This window comes from Capra hircus, chromosome 11 (assembly GCF_001704415.2).
Source record: "Capra hircus breed San Clemente chromosome 11, ASM170441v1, whole genome shotgun sequence".
NCBI lineage: Eukaryota > Metazoa > Chordata > Mammalia > Artiodactyla > Bovidae > Capra > Capra hircus.
The window spans coordinates 49,190,697-49,212,827 of NC_030818.1; the positions used below are offsets into that span (position 1 = coordinate 49,190,697).

The 22,131-nt window shown below is 45.2% G+C and overlaps 1 protein-coding gene across 1 annotated transcript in view; it reads right to left on the reverse strand.

Annotated features, from left to right (window-relative positions):
* The window catches only part of TCF7L1 (transcription factor 7 like 1), a 192,080-nt gene continuing 176,416 nt past the window's right edge, over positions 6,468-22,131 (reverse strand). Inside the window, exons 5-12 of the mRNA XM_018055387.1 lie at positions 14,859-14,991; positions 13,313-13,415; positions 12,913-12,996; positions 12,016-12,159; positions 11,178-11,337; positions 10,985-11,092; positions 9,564-9,642; positions 6,468-7,866 (exon numbers count right to left, since the gene is read on the reverse strand). Of these exons, the coding sequence (XP_017910876.1) occupies positions 7,433-7,866; positions 9,564-9,642; positions 10,985-11,092; positions 11,178-11,337; positions 12,016-12,159; positions 12,913-12,996; positions 13,313-13,415; positions 14,859-14,991 (1,245 nt within the window). The 3' untranslated portion in view covers positions 6,468-7,432. The remainder of the gene's footprint in view (positions 7,867-9,563; positions 9,643-10,984; positions 11,093-11,177; positions 11,338-12,015; positions 12,160-12,912; positions 12,997-13,312; positions 13,416-14,858; positions 14,992-22,131) is intronic.

Below are 22,131 nucleotides of genomic sequence, written 5' to 3' on the forward strand. Positions count from 1 at the left end.
TCAGGTGGTCTGGTATTTCCATCTCCTTCAGAATTTTCCACAGTTTATTGTGATCCACACAGTCAAAGGCTTTGGCATTGTCAATAAAACAGAAATAGATGTTTTTCTGGAACTTTCTTCCTTTTTCGATGATCCAGCGGATGTTGGCAATTGGATCTCTGGTTCCTCTGACTTTTCTAAAACCAGCTTGAACATCTGGAAGTTCACGGTTCATGTATTGCTGAAGCCTGGTGTGGAGAATTTTGAGCATTAGTTTACTAGCTGTGAGATGAGTGCAATTGTGCAGTAGTTTGAGCATTCCTTGGCATTGCCTTTCTTTGGGATTCCAGTGAAAACTGATCTTTTCCAGTCCTGTGGCCATGGCTGAGTTTTCCAAATTTGCTGGCATATTGAGTGCAGCACTTTCATAGTATCATCTTTCAGGATTTGAAATAGCGCAACTGGAATTCCATCATCTCCACTAGCTTTGTTTGTAGTGATGCTTTCTAAGGCCCACTTGACTTCACATTCTAGGATGTCTGGCTCTAGGTGAGTGTGAGTGATCATACTATTGTGATTATTTGGGTCCTGAAGATCTTTTTGGTACAGTTTTTCTGTGTATTCTTGCCAACTCTTCTTAATATCTTCTGCTTCTGTTAGGTCCCTACCATGTCTGTCTATTGAGCCCATCTTTGCATGAAATGTTCCCTTGGTATCTCTAATTTTCTTGAAGAGATCTCTAGTCTTTCCCATTCTATTGTTTTCCTCTGTTTCTTTGCACTGATCACTGAGGAAGGCTTTCTTGTCTCTCCTTGCTATTCTTTGGAACTCTGCATTCAAATGGGTATATCTTTCTTTTTCTGCTTTGCTTTTCACTCCTCTTCTTTTCACAGCTATTTGTAGGGCCTCCTCAGACAGCCATTTTGCTTTTTTGCATTTCTTTTCCATGGGGATGGTCTTGATCCCTGTCTCCTGTACAATGTCACGAACCTCCATCCACAGTTCATCAGGCACTCTATCTATCAGATCTAGTCCCTTAAATATATTTCTCACTTCCACTGTATAATCATAAGGGATTTGATTTAGGTCATACCTGAATGGTCTAGTGGTTTTCTCCACTTTCTTCAATTTGAGTCTGAATTTGGCAATAAGGAGTTCACGATCTGAGCCACAGTCAGCTCCTGGTCTTGTTTTTGTTGACTGTGTAGAGCTTCTCCCTCTTTGGCTGCAAAGAATATAATCAATCTGATTTCGGTGTTGATCATCTGGTGATATCCATGTGTAGAGTCTTCTCTTGTGTTGTTGGAAGAGGGTGTTTGCTATGACCAGTGCATTCTCTTGGCAGAACTCTAAAAGCCTTTGCCCTGCTTCATTCTGTACTCCAAGGCCAAATTTGCCTGTTACTCCAGGTGTTTCTTGACTTCTTACTTTTGCATTCCAGTCCCCTATAATGAAAAGTACATCTTTTTTGGATGTTAGTTTCAGAAGGTCTTGTAGGTCTTCATAGAACCGTTCAACTTCAGCTGCTTCAGTGTTACTGGTCAGGGTATAGACTTCGATTACTGTGATATTGAATGGTTTGCCTTGGAAACGGACAGAGATCATTCTGTCGTTTTTGAGATTGCATCCAAGTACTGCATTTCAGACTCTTTTGTTGACTATGATGGCTACTCCATTTCTTCTAAGGGATTCCTGCCCACAGTAGTAGATATAATGGTCATATGAATTAAATTCACCCATTCCAGTCCATCTTAGTTCACTGATTCCTAGAATGTCAGTATTCATTCTTGCCATCTCCTGTTTGACCACTTCCAATTTGCCTTGATTCACGGACCTAACATTCTAGGTTCCTATGCAATATTGCTCTTTACAGCATCACCAGTCCCATCCACAATTGGGTGTTGTTTTTACGTTGGCCCATCCCTTCATTCTTTCTGGAGTTATTTCTCCAATTATCTCTAGTAGCATATTGGGCACTTACCGACCTGGGGAGTTCATTTTTCAATGTCCTATCTTTTTGCCTTTTCATACTGTTCATGGGGTTCTCAAGGCAAGAACGCTGAAGTGGTTTGCCATTCCCTTCTCCAGTGGACCCAGAGTTATTAAGAATAATACTTTCTTGGTTCTCCCTTTTTTATAGGCAACTAGAAAGGCAATGCCAAAGAATGCTCAAACTACCACACAATTGCACTCATCTCACATGCTAGTAAAGTAATGCTCAAAATTCTCCAAGCCAGGCTTCAGCAATACATGAACCGTGAACTTCCTGATGTTCAAGCCAGTTTTAGAAAAGGCAGGGGAACCAGAGATCAAATTGCCAACATCCGCTGAATGATGGAAAAAGCAAGAGAGTTCCAGAAAAACATCTATTTCTGCTTTATTGACAATGCCAAAGCCTTTGACTGTGTGGATCACAATAAACTGTGGAAAATTCTGAAAGAGATGGGAATACTAGACCACCTGACCTGCCTCTTGAGAAATCTGTATGCAGATCAGGAAGCAGCAGTTAGAACTGGACATGGAACAACAGACTGGTTCCAAATAGGAAAAGGAGTACGTCAAGGCTGAATATTGTCACCCTGCTTATTTAACTTATATGTAGAGTACATCATGAGAAATGCTGGGCTGGAATAAGCACAAGCTGGAATCTCGATTGCGGGAGAAATATCAATAACCTCAGATATGCAGATGGCACCACCCTTATGGGTGAAAGTGAAGAGGAACTAAAAAGCCTATTGATCAAAGTGAAAGTGGAGAGTGAAAAAGTTGGCCTGAAGCTCAACATTCAGAAAACGAAGATCATGGCATCTGGTCCCATCACTTCATGGGAAATAGATGGGGAAACAGTGGAAACAGTGTCAGACTTTATATTTTTGGGCTCCAAAATCACTGCAGATGGTGATTGCAGCCATGAAATTAAAAGACGCTTACTCCTTGGAAGAAAAGTTATGACCAACCTAGATAGTATATTCAAAAGCAGAGACATTACTTTGCCGACTAAGATCCGTCTAGTCAAGGCTATGGTTTTTCCAGTGGTCATGTATGGATGTGAGAGTTGGACTGTGAAGAAGGCTGAGTGCCGAGGAATTGATGCTTTTGAACTGTGGTGTTGGAGAAGACTCTTGAGAGTCCCTTGGACTGCAAGGAGAGCCAACCAGTCCATTCTGAAGGAGATCAGCCCTGGGATTTCTTTGGACGGAATGATGCTAAATGATGATGATGATGCTAATGATGCCAGTACTTTGGCCACCTCATGGGAAGAGTTGACTCATTGGAAAAGACTCTGATGCTGGGCAGGAGGAGAAGGGGACGACAGAGGATGAGATGGCTGGATGGCATCACTGACTCGATGGACGTGAGTTTGAGTGAACTCCGGGAGTTGGTGATGGACATGGAGGCCTGGCGTGCTGCAATTCATGGGTCACAAAGAGTCGGACACGACTGAGCGACTGAACTGAACTGATGTGTATATGATCAATTATTAACTGGAAATGAAGCAAGTGACAGAACCACACCTGCTATTCTCATCTTGCAGGTCTCTTTGTCACTTTAGTGATAACTAGTCACGTCACCACTTTTGGGACACTAACATCTCCTTATTTTCCAGTTTCTTTACTCAGCATTCTTGAGGGCTCACAATTGTCATAGAACTATCTTCAGAAGGATAATGAAATTGACAGCAGAGTTGAAGTAAGATAAGGAGTTATTAGGTATTTCAGTAGAGGGAGTGAAACCTGGTTCCAGTGGGATATGTAGTGGATAGAAGATTAGTAGAAGGTACCTTTTTCTGGAAGTTTGAATGTGAAACTAATATGGAAGAGGACTGAGTGTTTTTAACCTGACTGAGAGGAATAATTTATTAGACAGACCAAGATTATAAGACAGAGAGATATGATGACTGCTGGAATGGCTGGGATTCAGGGGACAGTTTGCCCTGAGTCGACCTTGAGACCTGTGGAAAAGCAGTTAGAATGGCTGGAGGGTGGGTGAATACTTAGGTAAGGATGTGGGAGTTCAGAATAGATTTTTTTTTTTTTAACCTTTTTTGGCTGTGTGGGATCTTATTTTCCTGTGCCCCGTGAATTGGAATCTTGTTGGAATTTTAACCAGTGGACTACCAGGGAAGTCCCCAGAATAGAACATTTTAGCTGGCCTCAATTTTCTTGGTATTCTAAGGGGCAACATAGTTTTTGAGAGAGAAAAGGTGGGGATTAACCCGAGGGCCTGAGGATGGTGGAGAGAAGAGTTGTTGAGGGGATTAATACAGGAAACTGACAAAGGCTAAGTGTAGTAACCAATCAAATGTGCTGAAGGCCTAGCTTATGTTAGGCACACGTCTATTGTGGCACCTACTGCAGGTGTGTGGTTTTTCTCCAGGAAGTGCTGTTAGCTGGAATAGAGAAGGTAGATTTTAGAACTAACTTCTTACTCACACCAATACTGGTTTAAAGGAATGATAGGGCCCTAACTTGAATAAATCTTAAATTTCCTGGCACTTCTACATATAAAAATACTTAACAAACTTGGAAAAGAAGGGACTTTCCTCAACCTGAAGAGGGCATGTACAAAAACCTTACTACTAACATAACGGTAATGATAAAAGACTAGATGCTCTCCCTCTGAGATAAAGAACCATGCATGACTGTTCTTACCACTTTCATTCAACTTTGTATTGGAAGTAGCCAAGATAATTCAGCAAGAAAAGAAAATAAGACGCATCCAGATTGAAAGGAAGAAGTAAAACTATATCTATTTGTAGATAACATGATCTTGCATAAAGAGAATCCTGAGGATTTTCTAAAAATTTATTAGGACAGGTTAAGCAAGGATGTAAGAAGTGAGATCAATATATTAAAATTAACAGTATTCCTATACACTTTCAACAGACAATCTAAAAATGAAATTAAGAAACAATTCCATCTACAATAGTATCAAAAAGAATAAATCCCTTAGGAATAAATTTATCAGAAGAAATGCATAGCTTATACTCTGAAAACTACAAATAGTATTAAAAGAAACTCAAGAAGCCCTAAATAAATGGAAAGACATTGCATATTCATGAATTGGAAGTTGTAATTCTTAGAATGGCTGTACTTCCCAAATTGATCTACCAGTACAATCCCTATTAAAATTCCTGGTGGCTTCTCTGCAGAAATTAATAAATTGATCCTAAAATTCATACAAAAATGCAAGAGACCCAGAATAGCTAAAACAGGTTTGAAAAAGAATGAAATTAGAGGACTCTAATTTCCCAATTTTAAAACTAATTACAACATTGATTAGGACAGTGTAGCACAGGCACAAAGACATATGGCTAATGGAATAGAACTGAGAGTATGGAAATAAACCTATATATTTATGGTCAATTGATTTTTAACCATGGTGCTGACTGTTCAACGGGGGAAAGAATAGTCTTTCAACAAATGGTGTTGGGATAACTCACTAATGTCTGGATGTTCCCCATCATTAGTTAGCTAAATGCAAATCAAAATTACAATGAGACACCACTCCACATTTACTAGGATGGCTGTAATAAAACAAACAAAAAAAAGGAAAATGCATCAGGGAAATGCAAATAAAAACCACAACGTCCTCTGACACCTGCCATAATGGCTATCATCAAAAAGAACACAAACAGGACTTCCCTGACGGTACAGTGAGTGGGAGTCCGCCTGCCAGTGCAGGGGACATGATTTCAATCCCTGGTCCAGGAAGATTTCACATGACATGGAACAACTGAAGCCTGTGTGCCACAGCTGCTGGGACTGCACTCTGGGGCCTGAGCACCTGTGCCGCAGCTGCTGAAGCCCATGCACCTAGAGCTCATACTCCACAGCAAGAGAGGGCACCGCACCGACAGGCTAGCACACCACAACTAGAGACTATCCCACACACAGTACCGAAGACCCAGCTCTGCCAAAAATAAATATATTATTAGCTAAATACTTGTTTAAAAAACATGAAATATCCAGAACAGACAAACGCAGAGACAGAAAGTAGATTCATGATTGTCCAGGGCTGGAGGTGGTGGTGTGAGAAGGAGGAAGTAGAAGGTAAGTTCCCAAAAGTATGGGGTTTCTTTTTGAGGTAATGAAAATATTTTAATGTGATGATGGATACACAACTTTGAACACAAAATCACTGATGAATTGTATGAATTATATACCTCAGTAAAGCTGTACAACAAAAATGAATTCCAGTGCTCGGTACGTGCAAAGAAACCCAAGGACACCCCTTCCATCTTGGCAATTACAAGAAGGCAAATGAAAATAAAAAGATTCGTCCCTTTGGATCTCAGTTATCTATACTGACTGGTCTGTGCACATTCGAGGCTGAAAATGGGATTAGATTTTTCTAGTTCTGTCAGGCATGACTTACATCCCCTTCCAATAGAGGCATTCCTCCTTTGCATTCTGCAAAAATCTTACACAGCCTTTGGTGTGAGGAAAGGGGCTTGAGTCAACAAAGGACTAAAATACTCAGCAAAGTCTTGCAACTGCAATTTTATTTTCTTTTGTGAAAATAAACAACTGGGAGTTTAAATTGCTCCCAAAAAACCCCATAAAAATGAAAAGAAATACACACAGAAGAAGCATGTGAGGTGACTGGGGAGGGAGGAGGGTCTCAGAGCTTTGGCAGATTGTGCTAGCACATTCCCGGGTGACAGGAGCCAGACCTGTCTGCCACTCCGGGGCTGTGAGGGGACATCTTGACTGGTAAGGGGATGGAACACAGGCTTCTTCGCTGAGGAAGTGGCAGGCACCTTGAGTCCCTTTAAATGCAGGGGAGAACCATTTTAGAGGACCTCTTCCTCCACAGAAAGCTGGAGGCTGGGGGGTGGGGGTGGTTTAGGGCCGCTGAGGGAAAACTGTGCTGGTGGAGACAAAAAGGCCAAGGTGTTTCTCACGTGGTGACAGCCTTACACTGGGCAGAGGACAAAGATGAAGGCGTGAACCCACAGGAGAAAAACGTGGGCTAAGTAAAAGGGAATGTCAAGGAATGGGTTGCAGATGAAGAGGCTAGAAATGGCAACAAGGGCCAACCTGTAAGCTGGAATGAGGGGAGCCAGGAAGCAGGGGTTGGGGGCTGGATGTGTGAGGACTATGGGAAGAGGAGGAAGGGCAGAGAGTCCAGGAGGTAGAGAGAGGGGTGCCTTCTGCCCAGGTCCATCCACCACTGCACATACAGGAAGAATAACACACTACTTTTCAGTTCTCGTTTTCCTTTTTTTTTTTTTTTTTTAAGATTTTTGTTTGTTTGTTTTTTAAAAAAAAGACTTAAGATCAGCTACTGGTTACATCTACAAACCGTAAAGTGCTGCTGTTACCAGTCACTTTACAGAACAGTCCAGAGTGGTCAAATATTGACCAATAAAATTTCCTTTTTTTTTTCCTTCTGCATCCTTACTACTCGATGAGTCACGTGACAGCCTGCATAGGTCAAGGGGGGCAGCTTAGTGGGCAGACTTGGTGACCAAGGACAGAGGCTGGGCCTGGAGCACGGGGAGGGCCTGGTGGGCGTGGAGCGTGGCGGGGAAGGATGGGGGGGACGTCAGCAGAGCTGTGGGCACAGACCCCAAAGGTAGGGGCCGGGACAGGAGCGGGGGCTGGCTGCCCATCTGGCCAGAAGAGGTGGCGGCAGCCTTTGATGACAGGAAGGCGGCTGAGTGGAGAGCCAGCTGGGCCCGGGTCTCTGGCTTGGTGGTGAGGGAGAGGGGCTGGGCTTGCTCCGAGTGGGTGGCGGCTGGGGCGGCCGGGGAGGCCAAGGCCGCGGAGGGGGTAGCTGGGGAGTCCAGCATGCTGCCGTGGGAGGAAGCAGGGCTGTCACAGGGCTTCTCGGGGGGCAGGTACTGGACACATGGCTTCTTGCTTTTGGAGGCCAGAGCACCTGCGGGGATGGGGGTGGGGGGACACAAACAAGAAAGTCAGCCGCTAGGAACGCTGGGAAAGGCGGAAGTAGTACATAAGACCCGGGAAACAAGCATGCGTAAAGGGAGGGACGTGAGGCCCTGAAATGACGCCTAAGACTTTCAGTACACCTAGAGCACAGAAAAGGGCCAATACCAAAATGCCAGAGACCCCGTTCAGTATCTGCCTGGAGGGAAAATAGCTGAGCTTATCAAATTATCGTGCTGTGCTGTGCTCAGTGATGTCTGCCTCCTTGCACCGCTATGGAGTGTAGCCCGTCAGGCTTTTCTGTCCCTGGAATTCTCCCCGCAAGAATAATGGAGTGGGTTGCCATTTCCTTCTCTAGCAAATTATCATCTTCCTGCCTAAATCTTATCATTTGGGGGATGGATCTCCGTTCAGTTTGCTTTAAAATCTTTGGTTTATGATCCTTCTGGAGATAGTACAGCGCCTGCCACGCACCAATTCAACAGATTTTGCGTCATACACATAATTTATGTGTACTCCTATGGAGATAAATAAATTATAGAGATATTAGAAAGCTAGTAAAGGAAGTGAAAGGAAAGGCGATAAAAAGCACTTAGTGTGTGTGTGTGTGTGTGTGAGCTGCTCAGTCACATCTCACTGTTCACAACCCTATGGACTGTAGCTCACCAGGCTCTTCTGTCCATGGGATTCTCCAGGCAAGAATACTGGAGTGGGTTGCCATTCCCTTCTCCAGGGATCTTCCCTACCCAGGGATTGAACCCAGGTCTCCTGCATTGCAGAAGGATTCTTTACCACCTGCGAAGCCCTTTAGATGGAACTAAACTAGTTCTACCCTTGTCCTGGAATGAGCGTGAGATGGGAGGTGTGACTGAAATACTGGCCAAGGGAGGGGCTAGTCTGTGCTGGGTGAGATTCTGATGTAAAAAGATATTTGTGGCACAAAAGGGCCTTCTTAATCCAAGCAAATGAGTATTTCTGATATTTGGCCAACCAAACATTGAAGGAAAACCTGAATCTACTGGATTCACTGAAAGGTGGTATGCCAGTCTCTAAGGGGCTGGGTTCCTAAGGGAATTTCAAGGCTCATTTCAACAACATTCAGTTTTTACTTTTACTGCATTGATTTTAGAACCTAACCCTCAATAAGACGAAACTCAACTGAATTGAAGAGCACCTTTCAAGTGACAAAGCGCTGGACCAAACCCTCCCTCCATTTACCAAGCAGCATGACCAGGAAAGTCCTTTCACTTCTCTGAGCCTCTAAACTGATCATCTCCAGAAGGGGGGTAATAATAACACCCACCTGAGTATACCCAAGTGGTGCTACTGGTTAAGAACCCTCCTACCAATGCATGTAGACATAAGAGCAGCAGGTTCAATCCCTGGGTCAGGAAGAGCCCCTGGTGGAGGGCATGACAACCCATTCCAATATTCTTGCCTGGAGAATCCCCATGGACAGACAAGCCTGGTGGGATGCAATCCATAGGGTCGCAAAGAGTCGGACATGATGGAAGTGACTTAGCACGCATGCACAAGTGTACATGAGGCAGAGGCCTTGAAAATGGCAGCTATTAATATTAAAACACAGCGTTGATGTGGTGTCCATCAGAGACCCACGCACAGGGTGCTGGCAGGTGTAGCTGACACAGTGGGAAAAAGTAAAGACACAGTTCCCTCCTGAAGACTCACCATCTGCCTCCTGGACTTGCTGCTGCTGGGACTGTGTTTGGGACAGCTGCTTTTCTCGCTTCCTCTTCTTTTTCTTACCCTGAAAGATATAGCCAAAGGAAAAGGTAATAACCAGGGACAGAATAACGGCTTTTCTGATGGATTCAGTTATGAAGTGGGGTTGACAGGATATTTTCTGTACCAGGCGCCCAGGTCCCATTTTGTGCAGCAGCCTCATGCAGAGACACAGTGAGCCTTTCTGGGGGGCCACCTCCCTCCCCTCAGCTCAGATAGGTCCTGACTTTCTTGGAAGGTCTCATTCTTTCCCTGCCCTGCAGGCTTAGTTTTCTATTTCTCTCTCTAGAACAATGTCAGGTTCCTGATCTTTTTTGAGGCATCCCAGGTATCACTGAAAATCTCATGCAGCTGGAATTCCCTGGCAATTCAGTGGGTTAGGACTATATGCTTTCACTGTTGAAGGTATGGGCTCAGTTGGCACCAAAGAGGGGGGAAAAAAAACTAACTCAGCTGTGAAGACTTTTAGCAGAAAAAGAGCAAGTAAGAACATACATACAGGGACTTCCTTGGCAGTTTAGGAGTTGAGAATCCACCTGCCAGTGGGTTTGATTCCTGGTCTGGGAAGATCATACATGCTGTGGGGCAGCTAAGCTCATGTGCCACAACCCCTGAGCCTGCATACTCTAGAGTCTGTGCTCCACAAGAGAAGCCACTGCAATGAGAAACCTGCCCACTGCAACTAGAGAGAAGCCCCCTGCATATCTCAAATAGAGAAAGTTCATGCAGCCCCACCAAAATTTTTTTAAAAAATAAAAAAACCTGTCCAGTTCCAGGGAGGTATCAGAAATGTAGGCAGTAGCTCATGGCATTGTGAGCCCCAGGTTGGGAACCCTTTGCTACAGATACCGATCATCAGAACTAGCACACAGCTGACACCACACCCTGAAGTATGGAATTAAAGGCTGAGTCTACTTCCAATTCCAGTTGGCTTTCCAGGTGGCGCTAGTGGTTAAGAACCTGCCCTTCAATGAAGGAGACAAGAAACACAGGTTTGATCCCTGGGTCCCGAAGATCCCCTGGAGGAGGAAATGGCAACCCACTCCAGTATTCTTGCCTGGAGAATCCCACAGACGGAGGAGCCTGGAGGGCTACAGTTCACAGGGTTGCAAAGAGTTGGACACAACTGAAGTGACTTAGCATGCATGGATGCCCCACTTGCAATGGGACAGGCACAAATTTAACTCTGTCCTCAGGACACCAAAACCATGTCCTTGTGGCCCTCCTGAGAATTAAAGTGTCTTCCTCATTTCTAGAGAAATACAGACTTCTCCCTGGCCTTAAGGGTCCTCTATCACTGGAGTCAGCTTCCTTCTCCCCCAAATCCTCACTTGGAGGCTGCCCCTGGTGTCTGAGTGGGTACATACGTAGTTGTCCCGGGCTGACCAGGTTGGGTAGAGCTGTGAGTGAAGCTGCCGCTCCTTCCGGGCCAATTCGTAGTACTTGGCCTGTTCTTCTCGGGACAGGTTGTGCCACTGTAGAGAGAGGACCAGCGAGGAAAGAGTGGTGAGCATGGGGGACGCTGAGCTGCACAGCCTGGAACACAGGGGCGGCCCTTACCTTCCTTCCCAGGATCTGGTTGATGGCTGCACTCTCCTTCAGGGTGCACTCAGCCACCACCTTCGCCCTCATCTCCTTCATATATAACATGAAGGCATTAAGAGGCTTCTTCACGTGGGGCTTCTTTTCTTCCTCTTTCTTCACTGTGACTGGTGATTTCCTGGGAAGGCACAAGGCTGTAGGTTAGCATTTGTCAGCTGTCATCTCCCAAGGAGGCTAAGGGCTGGCTGCCTCTGGGGAGGAGGGGATGAGCCACTTGGCAGCTAATGAGAGTTGCCCAGAGCTGCTTTAAGCACCTGAGCACCCAGTTCCTAGTCTCTGACTGACCTCCAGCTACATTCTAGGAGAGGACAACTTCCTGACAAAGGAGCTGTGCCCCTGACAAAGGTGGTGGGGGGAGCTGAGATGGGCTGGCCCCAGGTGAGAAAGAGGAGGGGGCAGAGCACTGTAGGTAGAAACAGGGCCGGGGCGGGTCTCCTTGGCCATGAGACTTTGACTTTCAGTGGACAACGTGTGGGCCATGGTGCTGGACTCAGCTCTGACCCAAGTCAACCATGTGACTTTGAGAAAATTCCCCTTGCAATTTTCAAGTGTATGGGGGGACAGGGAAGGAAGCTAAAAGCTCTCTCACTTTCTCTTTCAAAGTCCTGATTGTAGGGCTTCCCTTATTTTGAGAAAAGATGCATGGTGTCTCCGAGAGGATGGGAATTCCAGGGGTCAAAGGGAACAGTTTGCAAGGTGGGGAGGATGTGGCTGAGGAAGCCGTCCCCAGGAAAAGAATCAATGGCAACTGCTACTCAGAGACTGGCCACCCGCCACCAGGCTGCCCACTACTCACGCGCTCACAGCTGGGCTCAGGCTAGGGGGCGCTGGTTCCTGCTTGACAATGGGGGAGACAATGGCGGGGTGGGGGATCCCTGAGGTGGGCAGACCAGGATGGGCCGGAGCCACCATGTGAGGGGAGAACCGACTGGAAACCAGGCTGCACACCAGGGGGAAACAAAAACAACAGAGGGATTCAGGCTAAATGCTTGTCACTCGCAGAGGACATGGTGGAACCCAGCCTTGATGGCAGAGGCATATGAACATCTCTGCCATGGCAGAGTTGGAGCAAGAGAAGGCTATTGGCTGACCTTGAAAGAACTCATTTTGGGAAACACCCAACAACCTCCCTTCCCCCACAAACGCACAGTGTTCCTATACTCGGTGCTGAAAGCAGGTGGGATGAAAAACAGAAGATGCAGGAGGTTGGAGGCCAGGTACACAGGGGAAAGGAAAGAAAGGCTTATGCTGTGAGTTTGTTTTTTTTTTTCATTGGTGGTACGATTGTCAGGTAGTTCAGCCCCTGAGATGGAAATCCTCTTTCCTAGTTCCCTTCTCCTGACATCATTTCAGGAACAATTAATCTCCCAGCCTCTGGCTTCAGTCTGACATAGTCAAAATGCTTAGTGCCACCAAGCCCTGCCCAGCCCATAGGGGAACGTGCAGGGGGACTGAGTGTGAGGGCTTTAAAACTCTCCTCTTAGAGAGGGAGATGGGGCAAGAGTGAGCAGAGCCTGTTGTTTCCATCCCACAACTAATCAGAGAGGCGGGGAGGAAAGGTGAGCACCTGCCTCTCTGCTTACTGCCAAGAGAAAGCTGTGTCATGTAACGGTCAGAAACGGCAGGGGAGCCAGCAGACAACCATGCCCTGCGCTGCCACTTCCCCGCTCACAGCCGCAGCCCCAGGACTCACCTGGACATCGAGGCATTCATGGCGAGGGCAGGGTAGGGGTGCCTGAAGCCACCGGGAGGAAGGGAGTACATGGGCTGTCCTTGCCTATAAGGGCCAGGAGTAAGGAAATCCGGTCAGGAAACTGGCTGAAATGGGAACGTTCATAGGGATGGAGAAGGGGTTGGGAAGATAGGATGATAAGTAAAAGGCAATAAGTAGGAAGTGGAAATTGGGGAGATGCTGCCTGGGAAACTTGTTCTGATGCCCTGAGGAAGTTCTGGGCTTGGTGAGAGGGCTCCACTGTGGGGCTGTGGCTGGGGCAGGGGGCATCTGTATTTGGACCCCAAGGACAGGCTGGAGGTATAGGAGGCAGAGCTCAGTGTAAGGAAGGAGGGATAAGAACAGGTGTAAGTTTCCTTACTGTGGGACGAGCCAGCTGAGGGGATGTGGGATTTGCCCAACAGCTCCGGGAGACAGTGGGTAATACGGAGACAGCTCGGATGGATGAGGGGGCCGGGGGATTCCTGCTTCCAAGGAAAAATGTGTCAGACAATTCCTTGACCCTACACCTTAAAGTCACATAAAACAGGAGGCTACCCTTTGTTCCCAGATGCTCTGGAGCTTGCAATGCCTTTTCTTTCACTGTTTCTGCCCTCAGTCACCAGTAACTTCCATGCCCTCAGTCACCAGTAACTTCCAACTGCTCATATTGGAGGTGTCCAAGACACAGGCAGGAAATCTTGGACTGAGAAACCCAAGATTATCTCCGGAGTCATCAGCTGGAAAAGCTTTTTCATTCGTGGAAAAATAAACTTCAGATTTCCGTGTAACAGGGAAGAACAATAGCTGATTCCACGCTGGATCTGTTTTTCTTTGACTTTAACCTTTGCTCTTCATGCTCTTGTTACTATAATTGTTGAAAAGATGCTGTATATAAGCTGCAAGCATACATAATGGCCTGTCTCAGGGAACCTTGCCCTTCTGTTGGACAGTTAGACTAAAGTGACTTTGTTCAGCTCACAGGGAGACTGTTCTGACCTGGCCCACCTGTGACTGGCTGCAAGAAGAAATGAACACATCCCTGTCCTGATGCAGGCCAAGCCAGGAGATATTCTGCAAGACTTATGGCCTTTTTATTTTACTTCCCCCCCTCCCCCTCTGTTCTATAAAAGAAACTGGCATCCAGACTCTGATAAGATGGTTCTCTAGGACATTAGTCCGCTATCTTCTTGGATACCCAGCTTTCTGAATAAAGTTGTTATTCCTTGCCTCCCAATTACAGGCCTGTCATGTGGTGACCAGACTGAGCTTGGACTCGGTGACATCCGTTCCACATTTATCCTCTTTTATTATCTGTAACTTGTAATAGCTGTCTAAAGAGGGACTCCAAAAATGCTCTGAGCCACAGCAACTCTATGGGAATTTTATGAAAACGATGGCTCTCTCTGGATGAACAGTGTGGGTGAGCAAGTTGAGAAAAAAGTCAACTCCGTCTCTTGCCTTGTGTCTATAAGTCTGTTAGGGGAAACACCCTGACTAAAACTGCCCACCCTGGCCAGGTACCATAGAAACCATTTGTGTGAGTAATTTTATGACAGGAGGTCCTGGCAAGGAAGATGGAACTAACAAGCCACCACCAACCGGGAGAGTTTGGGAAAGGTCAAAATGAGACGCCATGTATCCTACCACCTCCCACCTGGCATCCATCTTGGCTGAGCAATGTGTGCACCACCAGGAAGGACCCTGAGTCAGAACAATTGGCCAAAGATAACTCAGAAACTAACCCCATCACCATAAAACCTGAGTCTGTGAGCCACATGGCAGAGCAGTCCTCCTGGGTTCCCTTATCACACTGTTCTCCACGCGGGTGCCCCTTCCCAATAAAGACTTGCTTTGTCAGCACGTGTGACTCCTCAGACAATTCTCTTCTGAGTCACCTGGGCCAGCCTGAGCAGCAGTCAACTCACCTGTCTTTGGATCGATCTCTGGGGAGAGGTGTGTGGGAGGGGAGCCGGGGGAGAAGTGGTCGTTGCTGTAGGTGATGAGGGGTGTCAACGGATGCATGTGGTGCGGGTGCTGAACAACAGGAACTTTATTAGACTGAAAGACAGAGAGAAAAAGACTAGGGCCAGTTGCCAAGGAGATGGAGTACAGACGGACCTCAGATACTGCAGGTTTGCTTCCAGACTGCTGCAGAAAAGTGAAACACACAATGATTTTGGTTTCCCAGTGCATATAAAAGTTACGCTTATACTATTCTATAGTGTTAAGTATGGGGAAGCCCTGGTGGCTCAGCAGTAAAGAATCTGCCTGCAGTGCAGGAGATGCGAGTTTGATCTCTGGGTTGGGAAGATCCCCTGGAGGAGGGAATGGCAACCCACTCCAGTATTCTTGCCTGGGAAATCCCATGGACAGAGGAGCCTGGTGGGCTACAGTCCATTAGGTCGCAGAGGTGGACACGACTGAGCACGTGCAGTGTTAGCTGTGCAATGGCATTATGTCTAAGAAAAATACATTTGTTGTTGTTGCTCAGTCCCTTAGTCATGTCTGACTCTTTGCAACCCCATGGACTGCAGCACGCCAGGCTTCCCGGTCCTTCATCATCTCCCGGAGTGTGCTGAAACTCATGTCCATTGAGTCGGTGATGCCATCCAACTATTTCATTCTGTGTTGTTATATATTATTTATATATATATGTATATATATTTGCCTTTTTATACTGAGAACCTCATGAATAGTACGAAAAGGCAAAAAAAAACCCCCATACATACTCTAATCAAAAACACTTTATTGTTAAAAGGTGCCATCAACTGAGCCATTAATGAGTTGTAATCTTTTTGCTACAGTGACATCAAAGATGACTGATCACAAGCCACCATAACAAATATAATAATAAGGAAAAAGTTGGAAATATTGCAAGAATTACCAAAATGTGACAAAGACACAAAGTGAGCAAAGGCTGTTGGAAAAATGATGCTGATAGACTTGCTGGATAAACCTTTAATTCATATTAAAAAAAATGCAGTATCTGTGAAGCACAGGAAAGTAAAGTACAATAAAATGAGGTATGCCTGTAAAATCTGTGGTTATTTACTGAGTTGAATACATGCCAGGTATTTTCCATGCAGCATCGCATTCAGCCCTTGTAGAGAACTTAAGAGAAAGTAGCAGCCTGTTTGCCCGTTGGAAAAAAAGCTATGACAAACCTAGAAAGTGTATTAATAAACAGAGACATCACTTTGCTGACAGTGGTCCATCTAGTCAAAGCTATGGTTTTTCCAGTAGTCATGTATGGATATGAGAGTTGAAAGAGGGCTAAGCACTGAAGAACTGATGCTTTCGAACTGTGGTGCTTGAGAAGACTCTTGAGAGTTCCTTGGACTGCAAAGAGATCAAACCAGTCACCTAAATTAAATGAGTCCTGAATATTCATTGGAAGGACTGAAGCTCCAATACTTTGGCCACCTGATATGAAGAGCCAACTCGTTGGAAAAGACCCTGATGCTGGGAAAGACTGAGAGCAGGAGGAGAAGGGGATGACAGAGGATGAGATGGTTGGAAGGCATCACCGACTCAATGTACATGGATTAGAGCAAACTCAGGGAGATAGTGAAGGACAGGGAAACCTGGCGTGTTGCAGTCCGTGGGGTCACAAAAAGGTGGATAAGACTTCATGACTGAACAACAAACACAGCAGAAAAAGAATCAATAGAATTAGAGGAGGGATTACACCTAGCCTCCTACATACCCTCTTCAAAACAGCCCACCATCACTCACTTCATGTATACTGTGCGCTAAATGGTACAGACTGCAGAATTATGAACCATGCTCTGTGTAACCTCAGTGAATTTTGAAAGGCTCAACACACACTTGCCAAATAAACTTCTTAGAAATAGTAGCTCATGGGCTCAAGTCTGAGACTGGGAACAGAGCTGTGAGAGAACTGTCACCACCAGGCCTCATATAACCACTTGTCATGTTTAAGGTTTACATTTACAGACACTACCAAGGGCACTTAGAAGTGTTCTCCCTGGAGTGTATCAAACACCCTGCTGACCTAATTATCACATTTCATTTTAAACACCACCAAATGTGAGGAGCACATTTTATGTAACTGTTAAGAAAGCAAAAACAAGGACATCCCTGGTGGTCCAGTGGCTAAGACTCCACGTTCCAATGCAGAAGGCCTAGGTTCGATCCCTGTTCAGGAAACTAGATCCTACATACCACAACTAAAGATCCTGCATGCCATAAGTGAGACATGGTGCAGCTAAGTAAATAAAATAAATAAACACTAAATTAAAAAAAAAAAAGAAAGTAAAAACTCAGGCATGTCACCGACACATCATGATTTCAGAAATGTTAAAAAGGGGGGAAACCTGTGTGCCCTGGAATCAGTAAACTGAATTTTTAATTGTTTTAACCTAATCTCACTTAACAGTAAGGATTGTTATTACAAAAATGGCTAGCGTCCTTATTATAACCTACTAAAGGAGCTTTGATTATCTTGGTTTGAGGAATGAGGAAACAGAGCACGGAAAGATGAAGTGATGTAGCCTGAGTCACAGAGCTAGTAAGTCACAGAACTGGATTCATACCAGCCCTTTACAAACCAGGGTGTCTCCTCTTGCATCACCTGCCAACCCAACAGCCCAATCAAAACACCTGTCAGAGAAAGGACATATACTCATCTTTTTGGGTAATAAGGTAAATGAGTTACAAGTGGAAGAGAGATGTCTTTAAAAAAGAGATCTGTAAAAAGGATGATAATTTGATGGCATCTCAGGAGAAGGAAATGGCAACCCACTCCAGTGTTCTTGCCTGGAGAATCCCAGGGACGGGGTAGCCTGATGGGCTGCCGTCTATGGGGTCACACAGAGTCAGAAACGACTGAAGCGGCTTAGCAACAGCAGCAGCAGCAGCAGGGGCCAGAATTCTAAACTTCTGTCTTTTTGGTTGAATGTTTCATTTTGTAGATTCCATGAGCCCTTTTTGCCTTTTAGTTGGTGCCCCTTTGGTGCTCGTCATGCAAGCTACGATACGTACATCTCCTAAGTATTCGTGCACTGACAGTAGTTTTGCTCTGTGTTCAGTAGGCTAAGCAGAGATGAGAGGCAGAGTCCTAGAGCAAGGCCCGGAACCCAGAAGCCCAGCTCCCAGACCTGCAGAACTGAGACCGAGATTTCAGACGTTCGTAACCACAACCACTAGGTGGCGCCGGTACACGGCTGGGCTGCCGGTACTTCCTTTTGGACAACTTCCTATCACCTCCCTTGGTGGGCTCCTTTGGCGTTGCATGTAGTTGCAGGTATATTCTAAAATTGTTTTCTTCTTACTGTTTTCACCTGTTCCCTTACTGGCTTTTGAAGAGGTCTCCACGTACAAGAACACGCTGCACAAATAAGAGTATTAAAAGATTATTTTAAGGTCAGATTTCCATTAACAGGATCCTGATGCAATCAATGAAACATTCAGGTTTCATGGAAGCAGCTTTGTTTGAAGGGCGATTTTAATTTTATTTACTTATTATTAACTTTTTTAAAAGGTGTTTTTTTCCTTCCCAAGGCATAATTTAGCTTTGGGAGGTTCTTTTTTAAAAAATGTCTATTTATTTGGCTGTTTTAGGTCTTAGCTGTGGCATGCATGATCTTCAGTTGCGACATTCAAATTCTTACTAGAGCCACATGGGAACTAGTTCCCTGACCAGGCATAGAACCGGGGCCCTCTGCATTTGCAGCATAGGATCTTAGCCACTGGACCACCAGGGAAGTCAATAAAGGGCGGTTTTTATATTATAAAAACCAATAGAATTATTACTAAGAGTGATAGTAAATGATAAAAGAAATACACAGAATGAATGTGTAATTTAAAAATTACAGTTTTAAAAAATCATGTAAATTCTATGATAAAAACCTTAAAAAGACTAGCAGGCATTCCCTGATGGTCCAGTGGTTAGGACTCGGCACTTCACTGCCATGGCGTTAAAAGATCAGTCCCTGGTTGGGGAACTACAATTCTGCAAGCTGCACACCACGGCCAAAAAGAGAAAAGAAAAATAGAAGCATACCAAAATGTAAACAGTAAGTATATTTGAATGGTGAGAGTCCAAATGATTTTGTTTTTCTTGTGTTTTCCAACTTTATTATCTATTAAAAATATACATATGATGAATGCAAATTTCCTAAGGAAAAAATACAAGCTATATTATAAAACATTTAGAAACCACAATCACACACACAATAAACCCAACAAACTCCCCACGCCCACAGTCACACTAGCATAACCCAGTACCTGTTATCATTTTGACATATCTCTTGTGCATCTGTTATTCACATCATTTATAGCCATCTTTTTTAAATTAAAATTTTCAGCTTTATTTAGATAGAACTGACAAACAAGATTGTAATATGTTGAATGTGTATTATATGATAACTGAATATAGGTGCACAGAGTCATCCTAAAATACTTAACGGTATTATGAAGGTAGGCCTGGCCATGTGCTGTCTTCATCAGAAACTGGCAAACAGCACTGAATGGGTGTCAGAGCTAAGCACAAAGCAGGGAAACACGAGTTATATCGGAAAATGCAGTCTCCTCACTTAAAACACTCTGTGAGTTATTACTGGTTCCCATTAGGTGGCATCATTGTCTAGAAAATGGATGGGAAGGTGGTGCGTTCACAGAAGAAAAAGGAAGGTAGACTTTTCCTTATCAGGCTGGGAATATGCAGCCTCTGGAGATGATTAGCCAAACTTGTTCTCTTGGGTTCCCCTAGTGGTTCAATGGTAAAGAGTCCATCTGCCAATGTAGGAGACATGGTTCTATCCCTGGCGCAGGAAGGTTCCACGTGTCCCTAGCACCACAATCAACTGAGCCTGCTTTCTGCAGCCCGTGCTCCGCAGCAAAAGAAGCCACTGCAGCAAGAAGCCTCCGCTTGCTGCAACTAGAGAAAGGCCGCGTTGCAGTGAAAACCCAGCACAGCCAGAAATAAATAACATACAAAATTATTTTTTAAAAGATCACTCCTTTAGGGCTGACTCAGAGAAAGCTCTCCTTGAGGCTATCATCCCAAGAAAAGTTTCCCACTGATTTCTCTCCTTTGCTGTCCTCCAGGCACATGATGTTCGCAGCATGAAGCCGGGTTAAGTGTAGGGATGTGGAGAACCAGCGGACAGTTCCTGCTGTACAATACAGAGAGCACACACAAGCCAGGACACAGGTGTTCCCTGGGCAAGGAAACTAGCCAAGTCTAGCTTTCCCCAAAGCAGAGCATCTCAGACCTACCTTGTGCTCGAATCCTTCCGTCACATCACACAGACCCAACCCTTTCCCAACTCAGGTGTTCCTTGTCTATTCCCTGTTTCTAGGGTTGTTGTTCAGTCACTCAGTCGTGTCCGACTCTTTGCAACCTCGTGGACTATAGCCCACCAGGCTCCTCTGTCCATGGGATTTCCCAGGCAAGAATACTGGAGTGGGTTGCCATTTACTTCTCCAGGGCATCTTCTCAACCCAGGGATTGACCCTGTGTCTCTTGCACTGGCAGGCTGATTCTTTACTGCTGAGCCACCAGGGAAGCCCCTTTCTAGGGTTGGTCCAAGCCAAGGTTCTGGAAACTACTGATCCCCAGGAAGCATGTATCCTCCCTTCTACTGTTCATGACTTTCTTCTAAGCTCTAAGTAAAGCCAATGCTCCACCACAGACGAACCAGCCACCTTTTCAAAAGCTGCTTCTCTCAGTAACTGCTTTGCATTCAGGCGTGTTCAGTTGCTCAGTCGTATCTGACTTTTTGCGACCCTATGGACTTTAGCCCACCAGGCTCCTTTGTCCATGTCATTTTCCAAGGAAGAATACTGGAGTGGGTTGCCATTTCCTCCTCCAGGGGATCTTCCCTATCCAGGGATCGAACCCACATCTCCGGCGTCTCCCGCATTGCGAGCAGATTCTTTACCACTGAACCACTGGGGAAGCCAGTGGTTTGAGGCCTTTACAAAGCCTCCTGCGTCCTAGGCTTCGTTCACTATCCCCTTTTCTTCCTGATCTGAATTTCAGAGATCAGAAAGATAAGGCTTTTCAGATCAGGCAAAGGGGAGCCTGAATTGTGGTATCCATGTTCTGCAAAGCAGACATAGGCCAGTCAACAGGCTGCCCAGCAGAGATCCTCAGAGTTGCACTGGGTCACAAACTGTAACTGATTTTATATATTTAAAAAATATGCTCTACCCACAATCCATTGTCTGTTAACTGCTTGAGGGAATTTTCTCTTAAAATTGCTCTCAAGAGACTATGCTTAAATGCAAAACTTCAGGGGAAAAGGAAGTTGGTTTGTTCCTAAAGTACCAGTCCAGGATTTTCCTGGTGGTCCAGTAGCTAGGATTTCCAGCTTCCACTGCAGGGGGCATGGGTTAGATCCCTGGTCAGGGAACTAGGAGCCCACAAGCCACACAGCACAGCCAAAAAAAAACCCCCCAAAAAGTACCAGTATACTCATAGTGGTGGATTAACATATAATAGAGGCAAAGGCAAATAGGAACCAATGAAAACTGAGGGGGAAAATTCTAAGTAAACATACCCACCACTCTCTAACAAATACTACTTAAAAGGAAAAATATCAGTTCTTTGCTAATTCTGTCATTGTATCCTATTAAAGAAAGGAAATTTGCATGTATGTCTTCTATACAGAATTTTCCTGGCAATTCACGCATTGATTTATTGGGTAATTGTCTGTGAAGACTGTCTACATAGCAGGCACTGAGTTGCGTGGCCAAAGGGCTGGAGGCCAACAGCAGAAATGGAAAGAACCTGGGTCTTGATGGCATGGCTTGCTTGTTGAACTAACTGGCCTGGCAGAAAACATGACTCACAACAAGGATTCATGCTGTATCTACGACGTGCCAGCCACTGTCCTAGGTCTTGTGAATGCATTAGAGAATTTGTCTATCTAGACAATAATCCAAAAAAGTAAGTACCTAAAACACTAGATAGTCATAAATTTTTCTAAGGAGAAAAGGCAAGTCAGGGATGGCAGATAAGATGCAAGAAGGGGGACTTCCCTGGTGATCCAGTGACTAAGACTCTGTGCTCCCAATGCAGGGGGCAATGTGTTCAATCCCTGATCAAGGAACTAGATCCCACATGCCATAATTAAAGATCTTGCATGCTATAATGAAGACTGAAGATCCTGTGTGCTGCAACTAAGACCTGGAACAGCCAAAATAAGTATTAAAAAAAAAAAAAAAGAG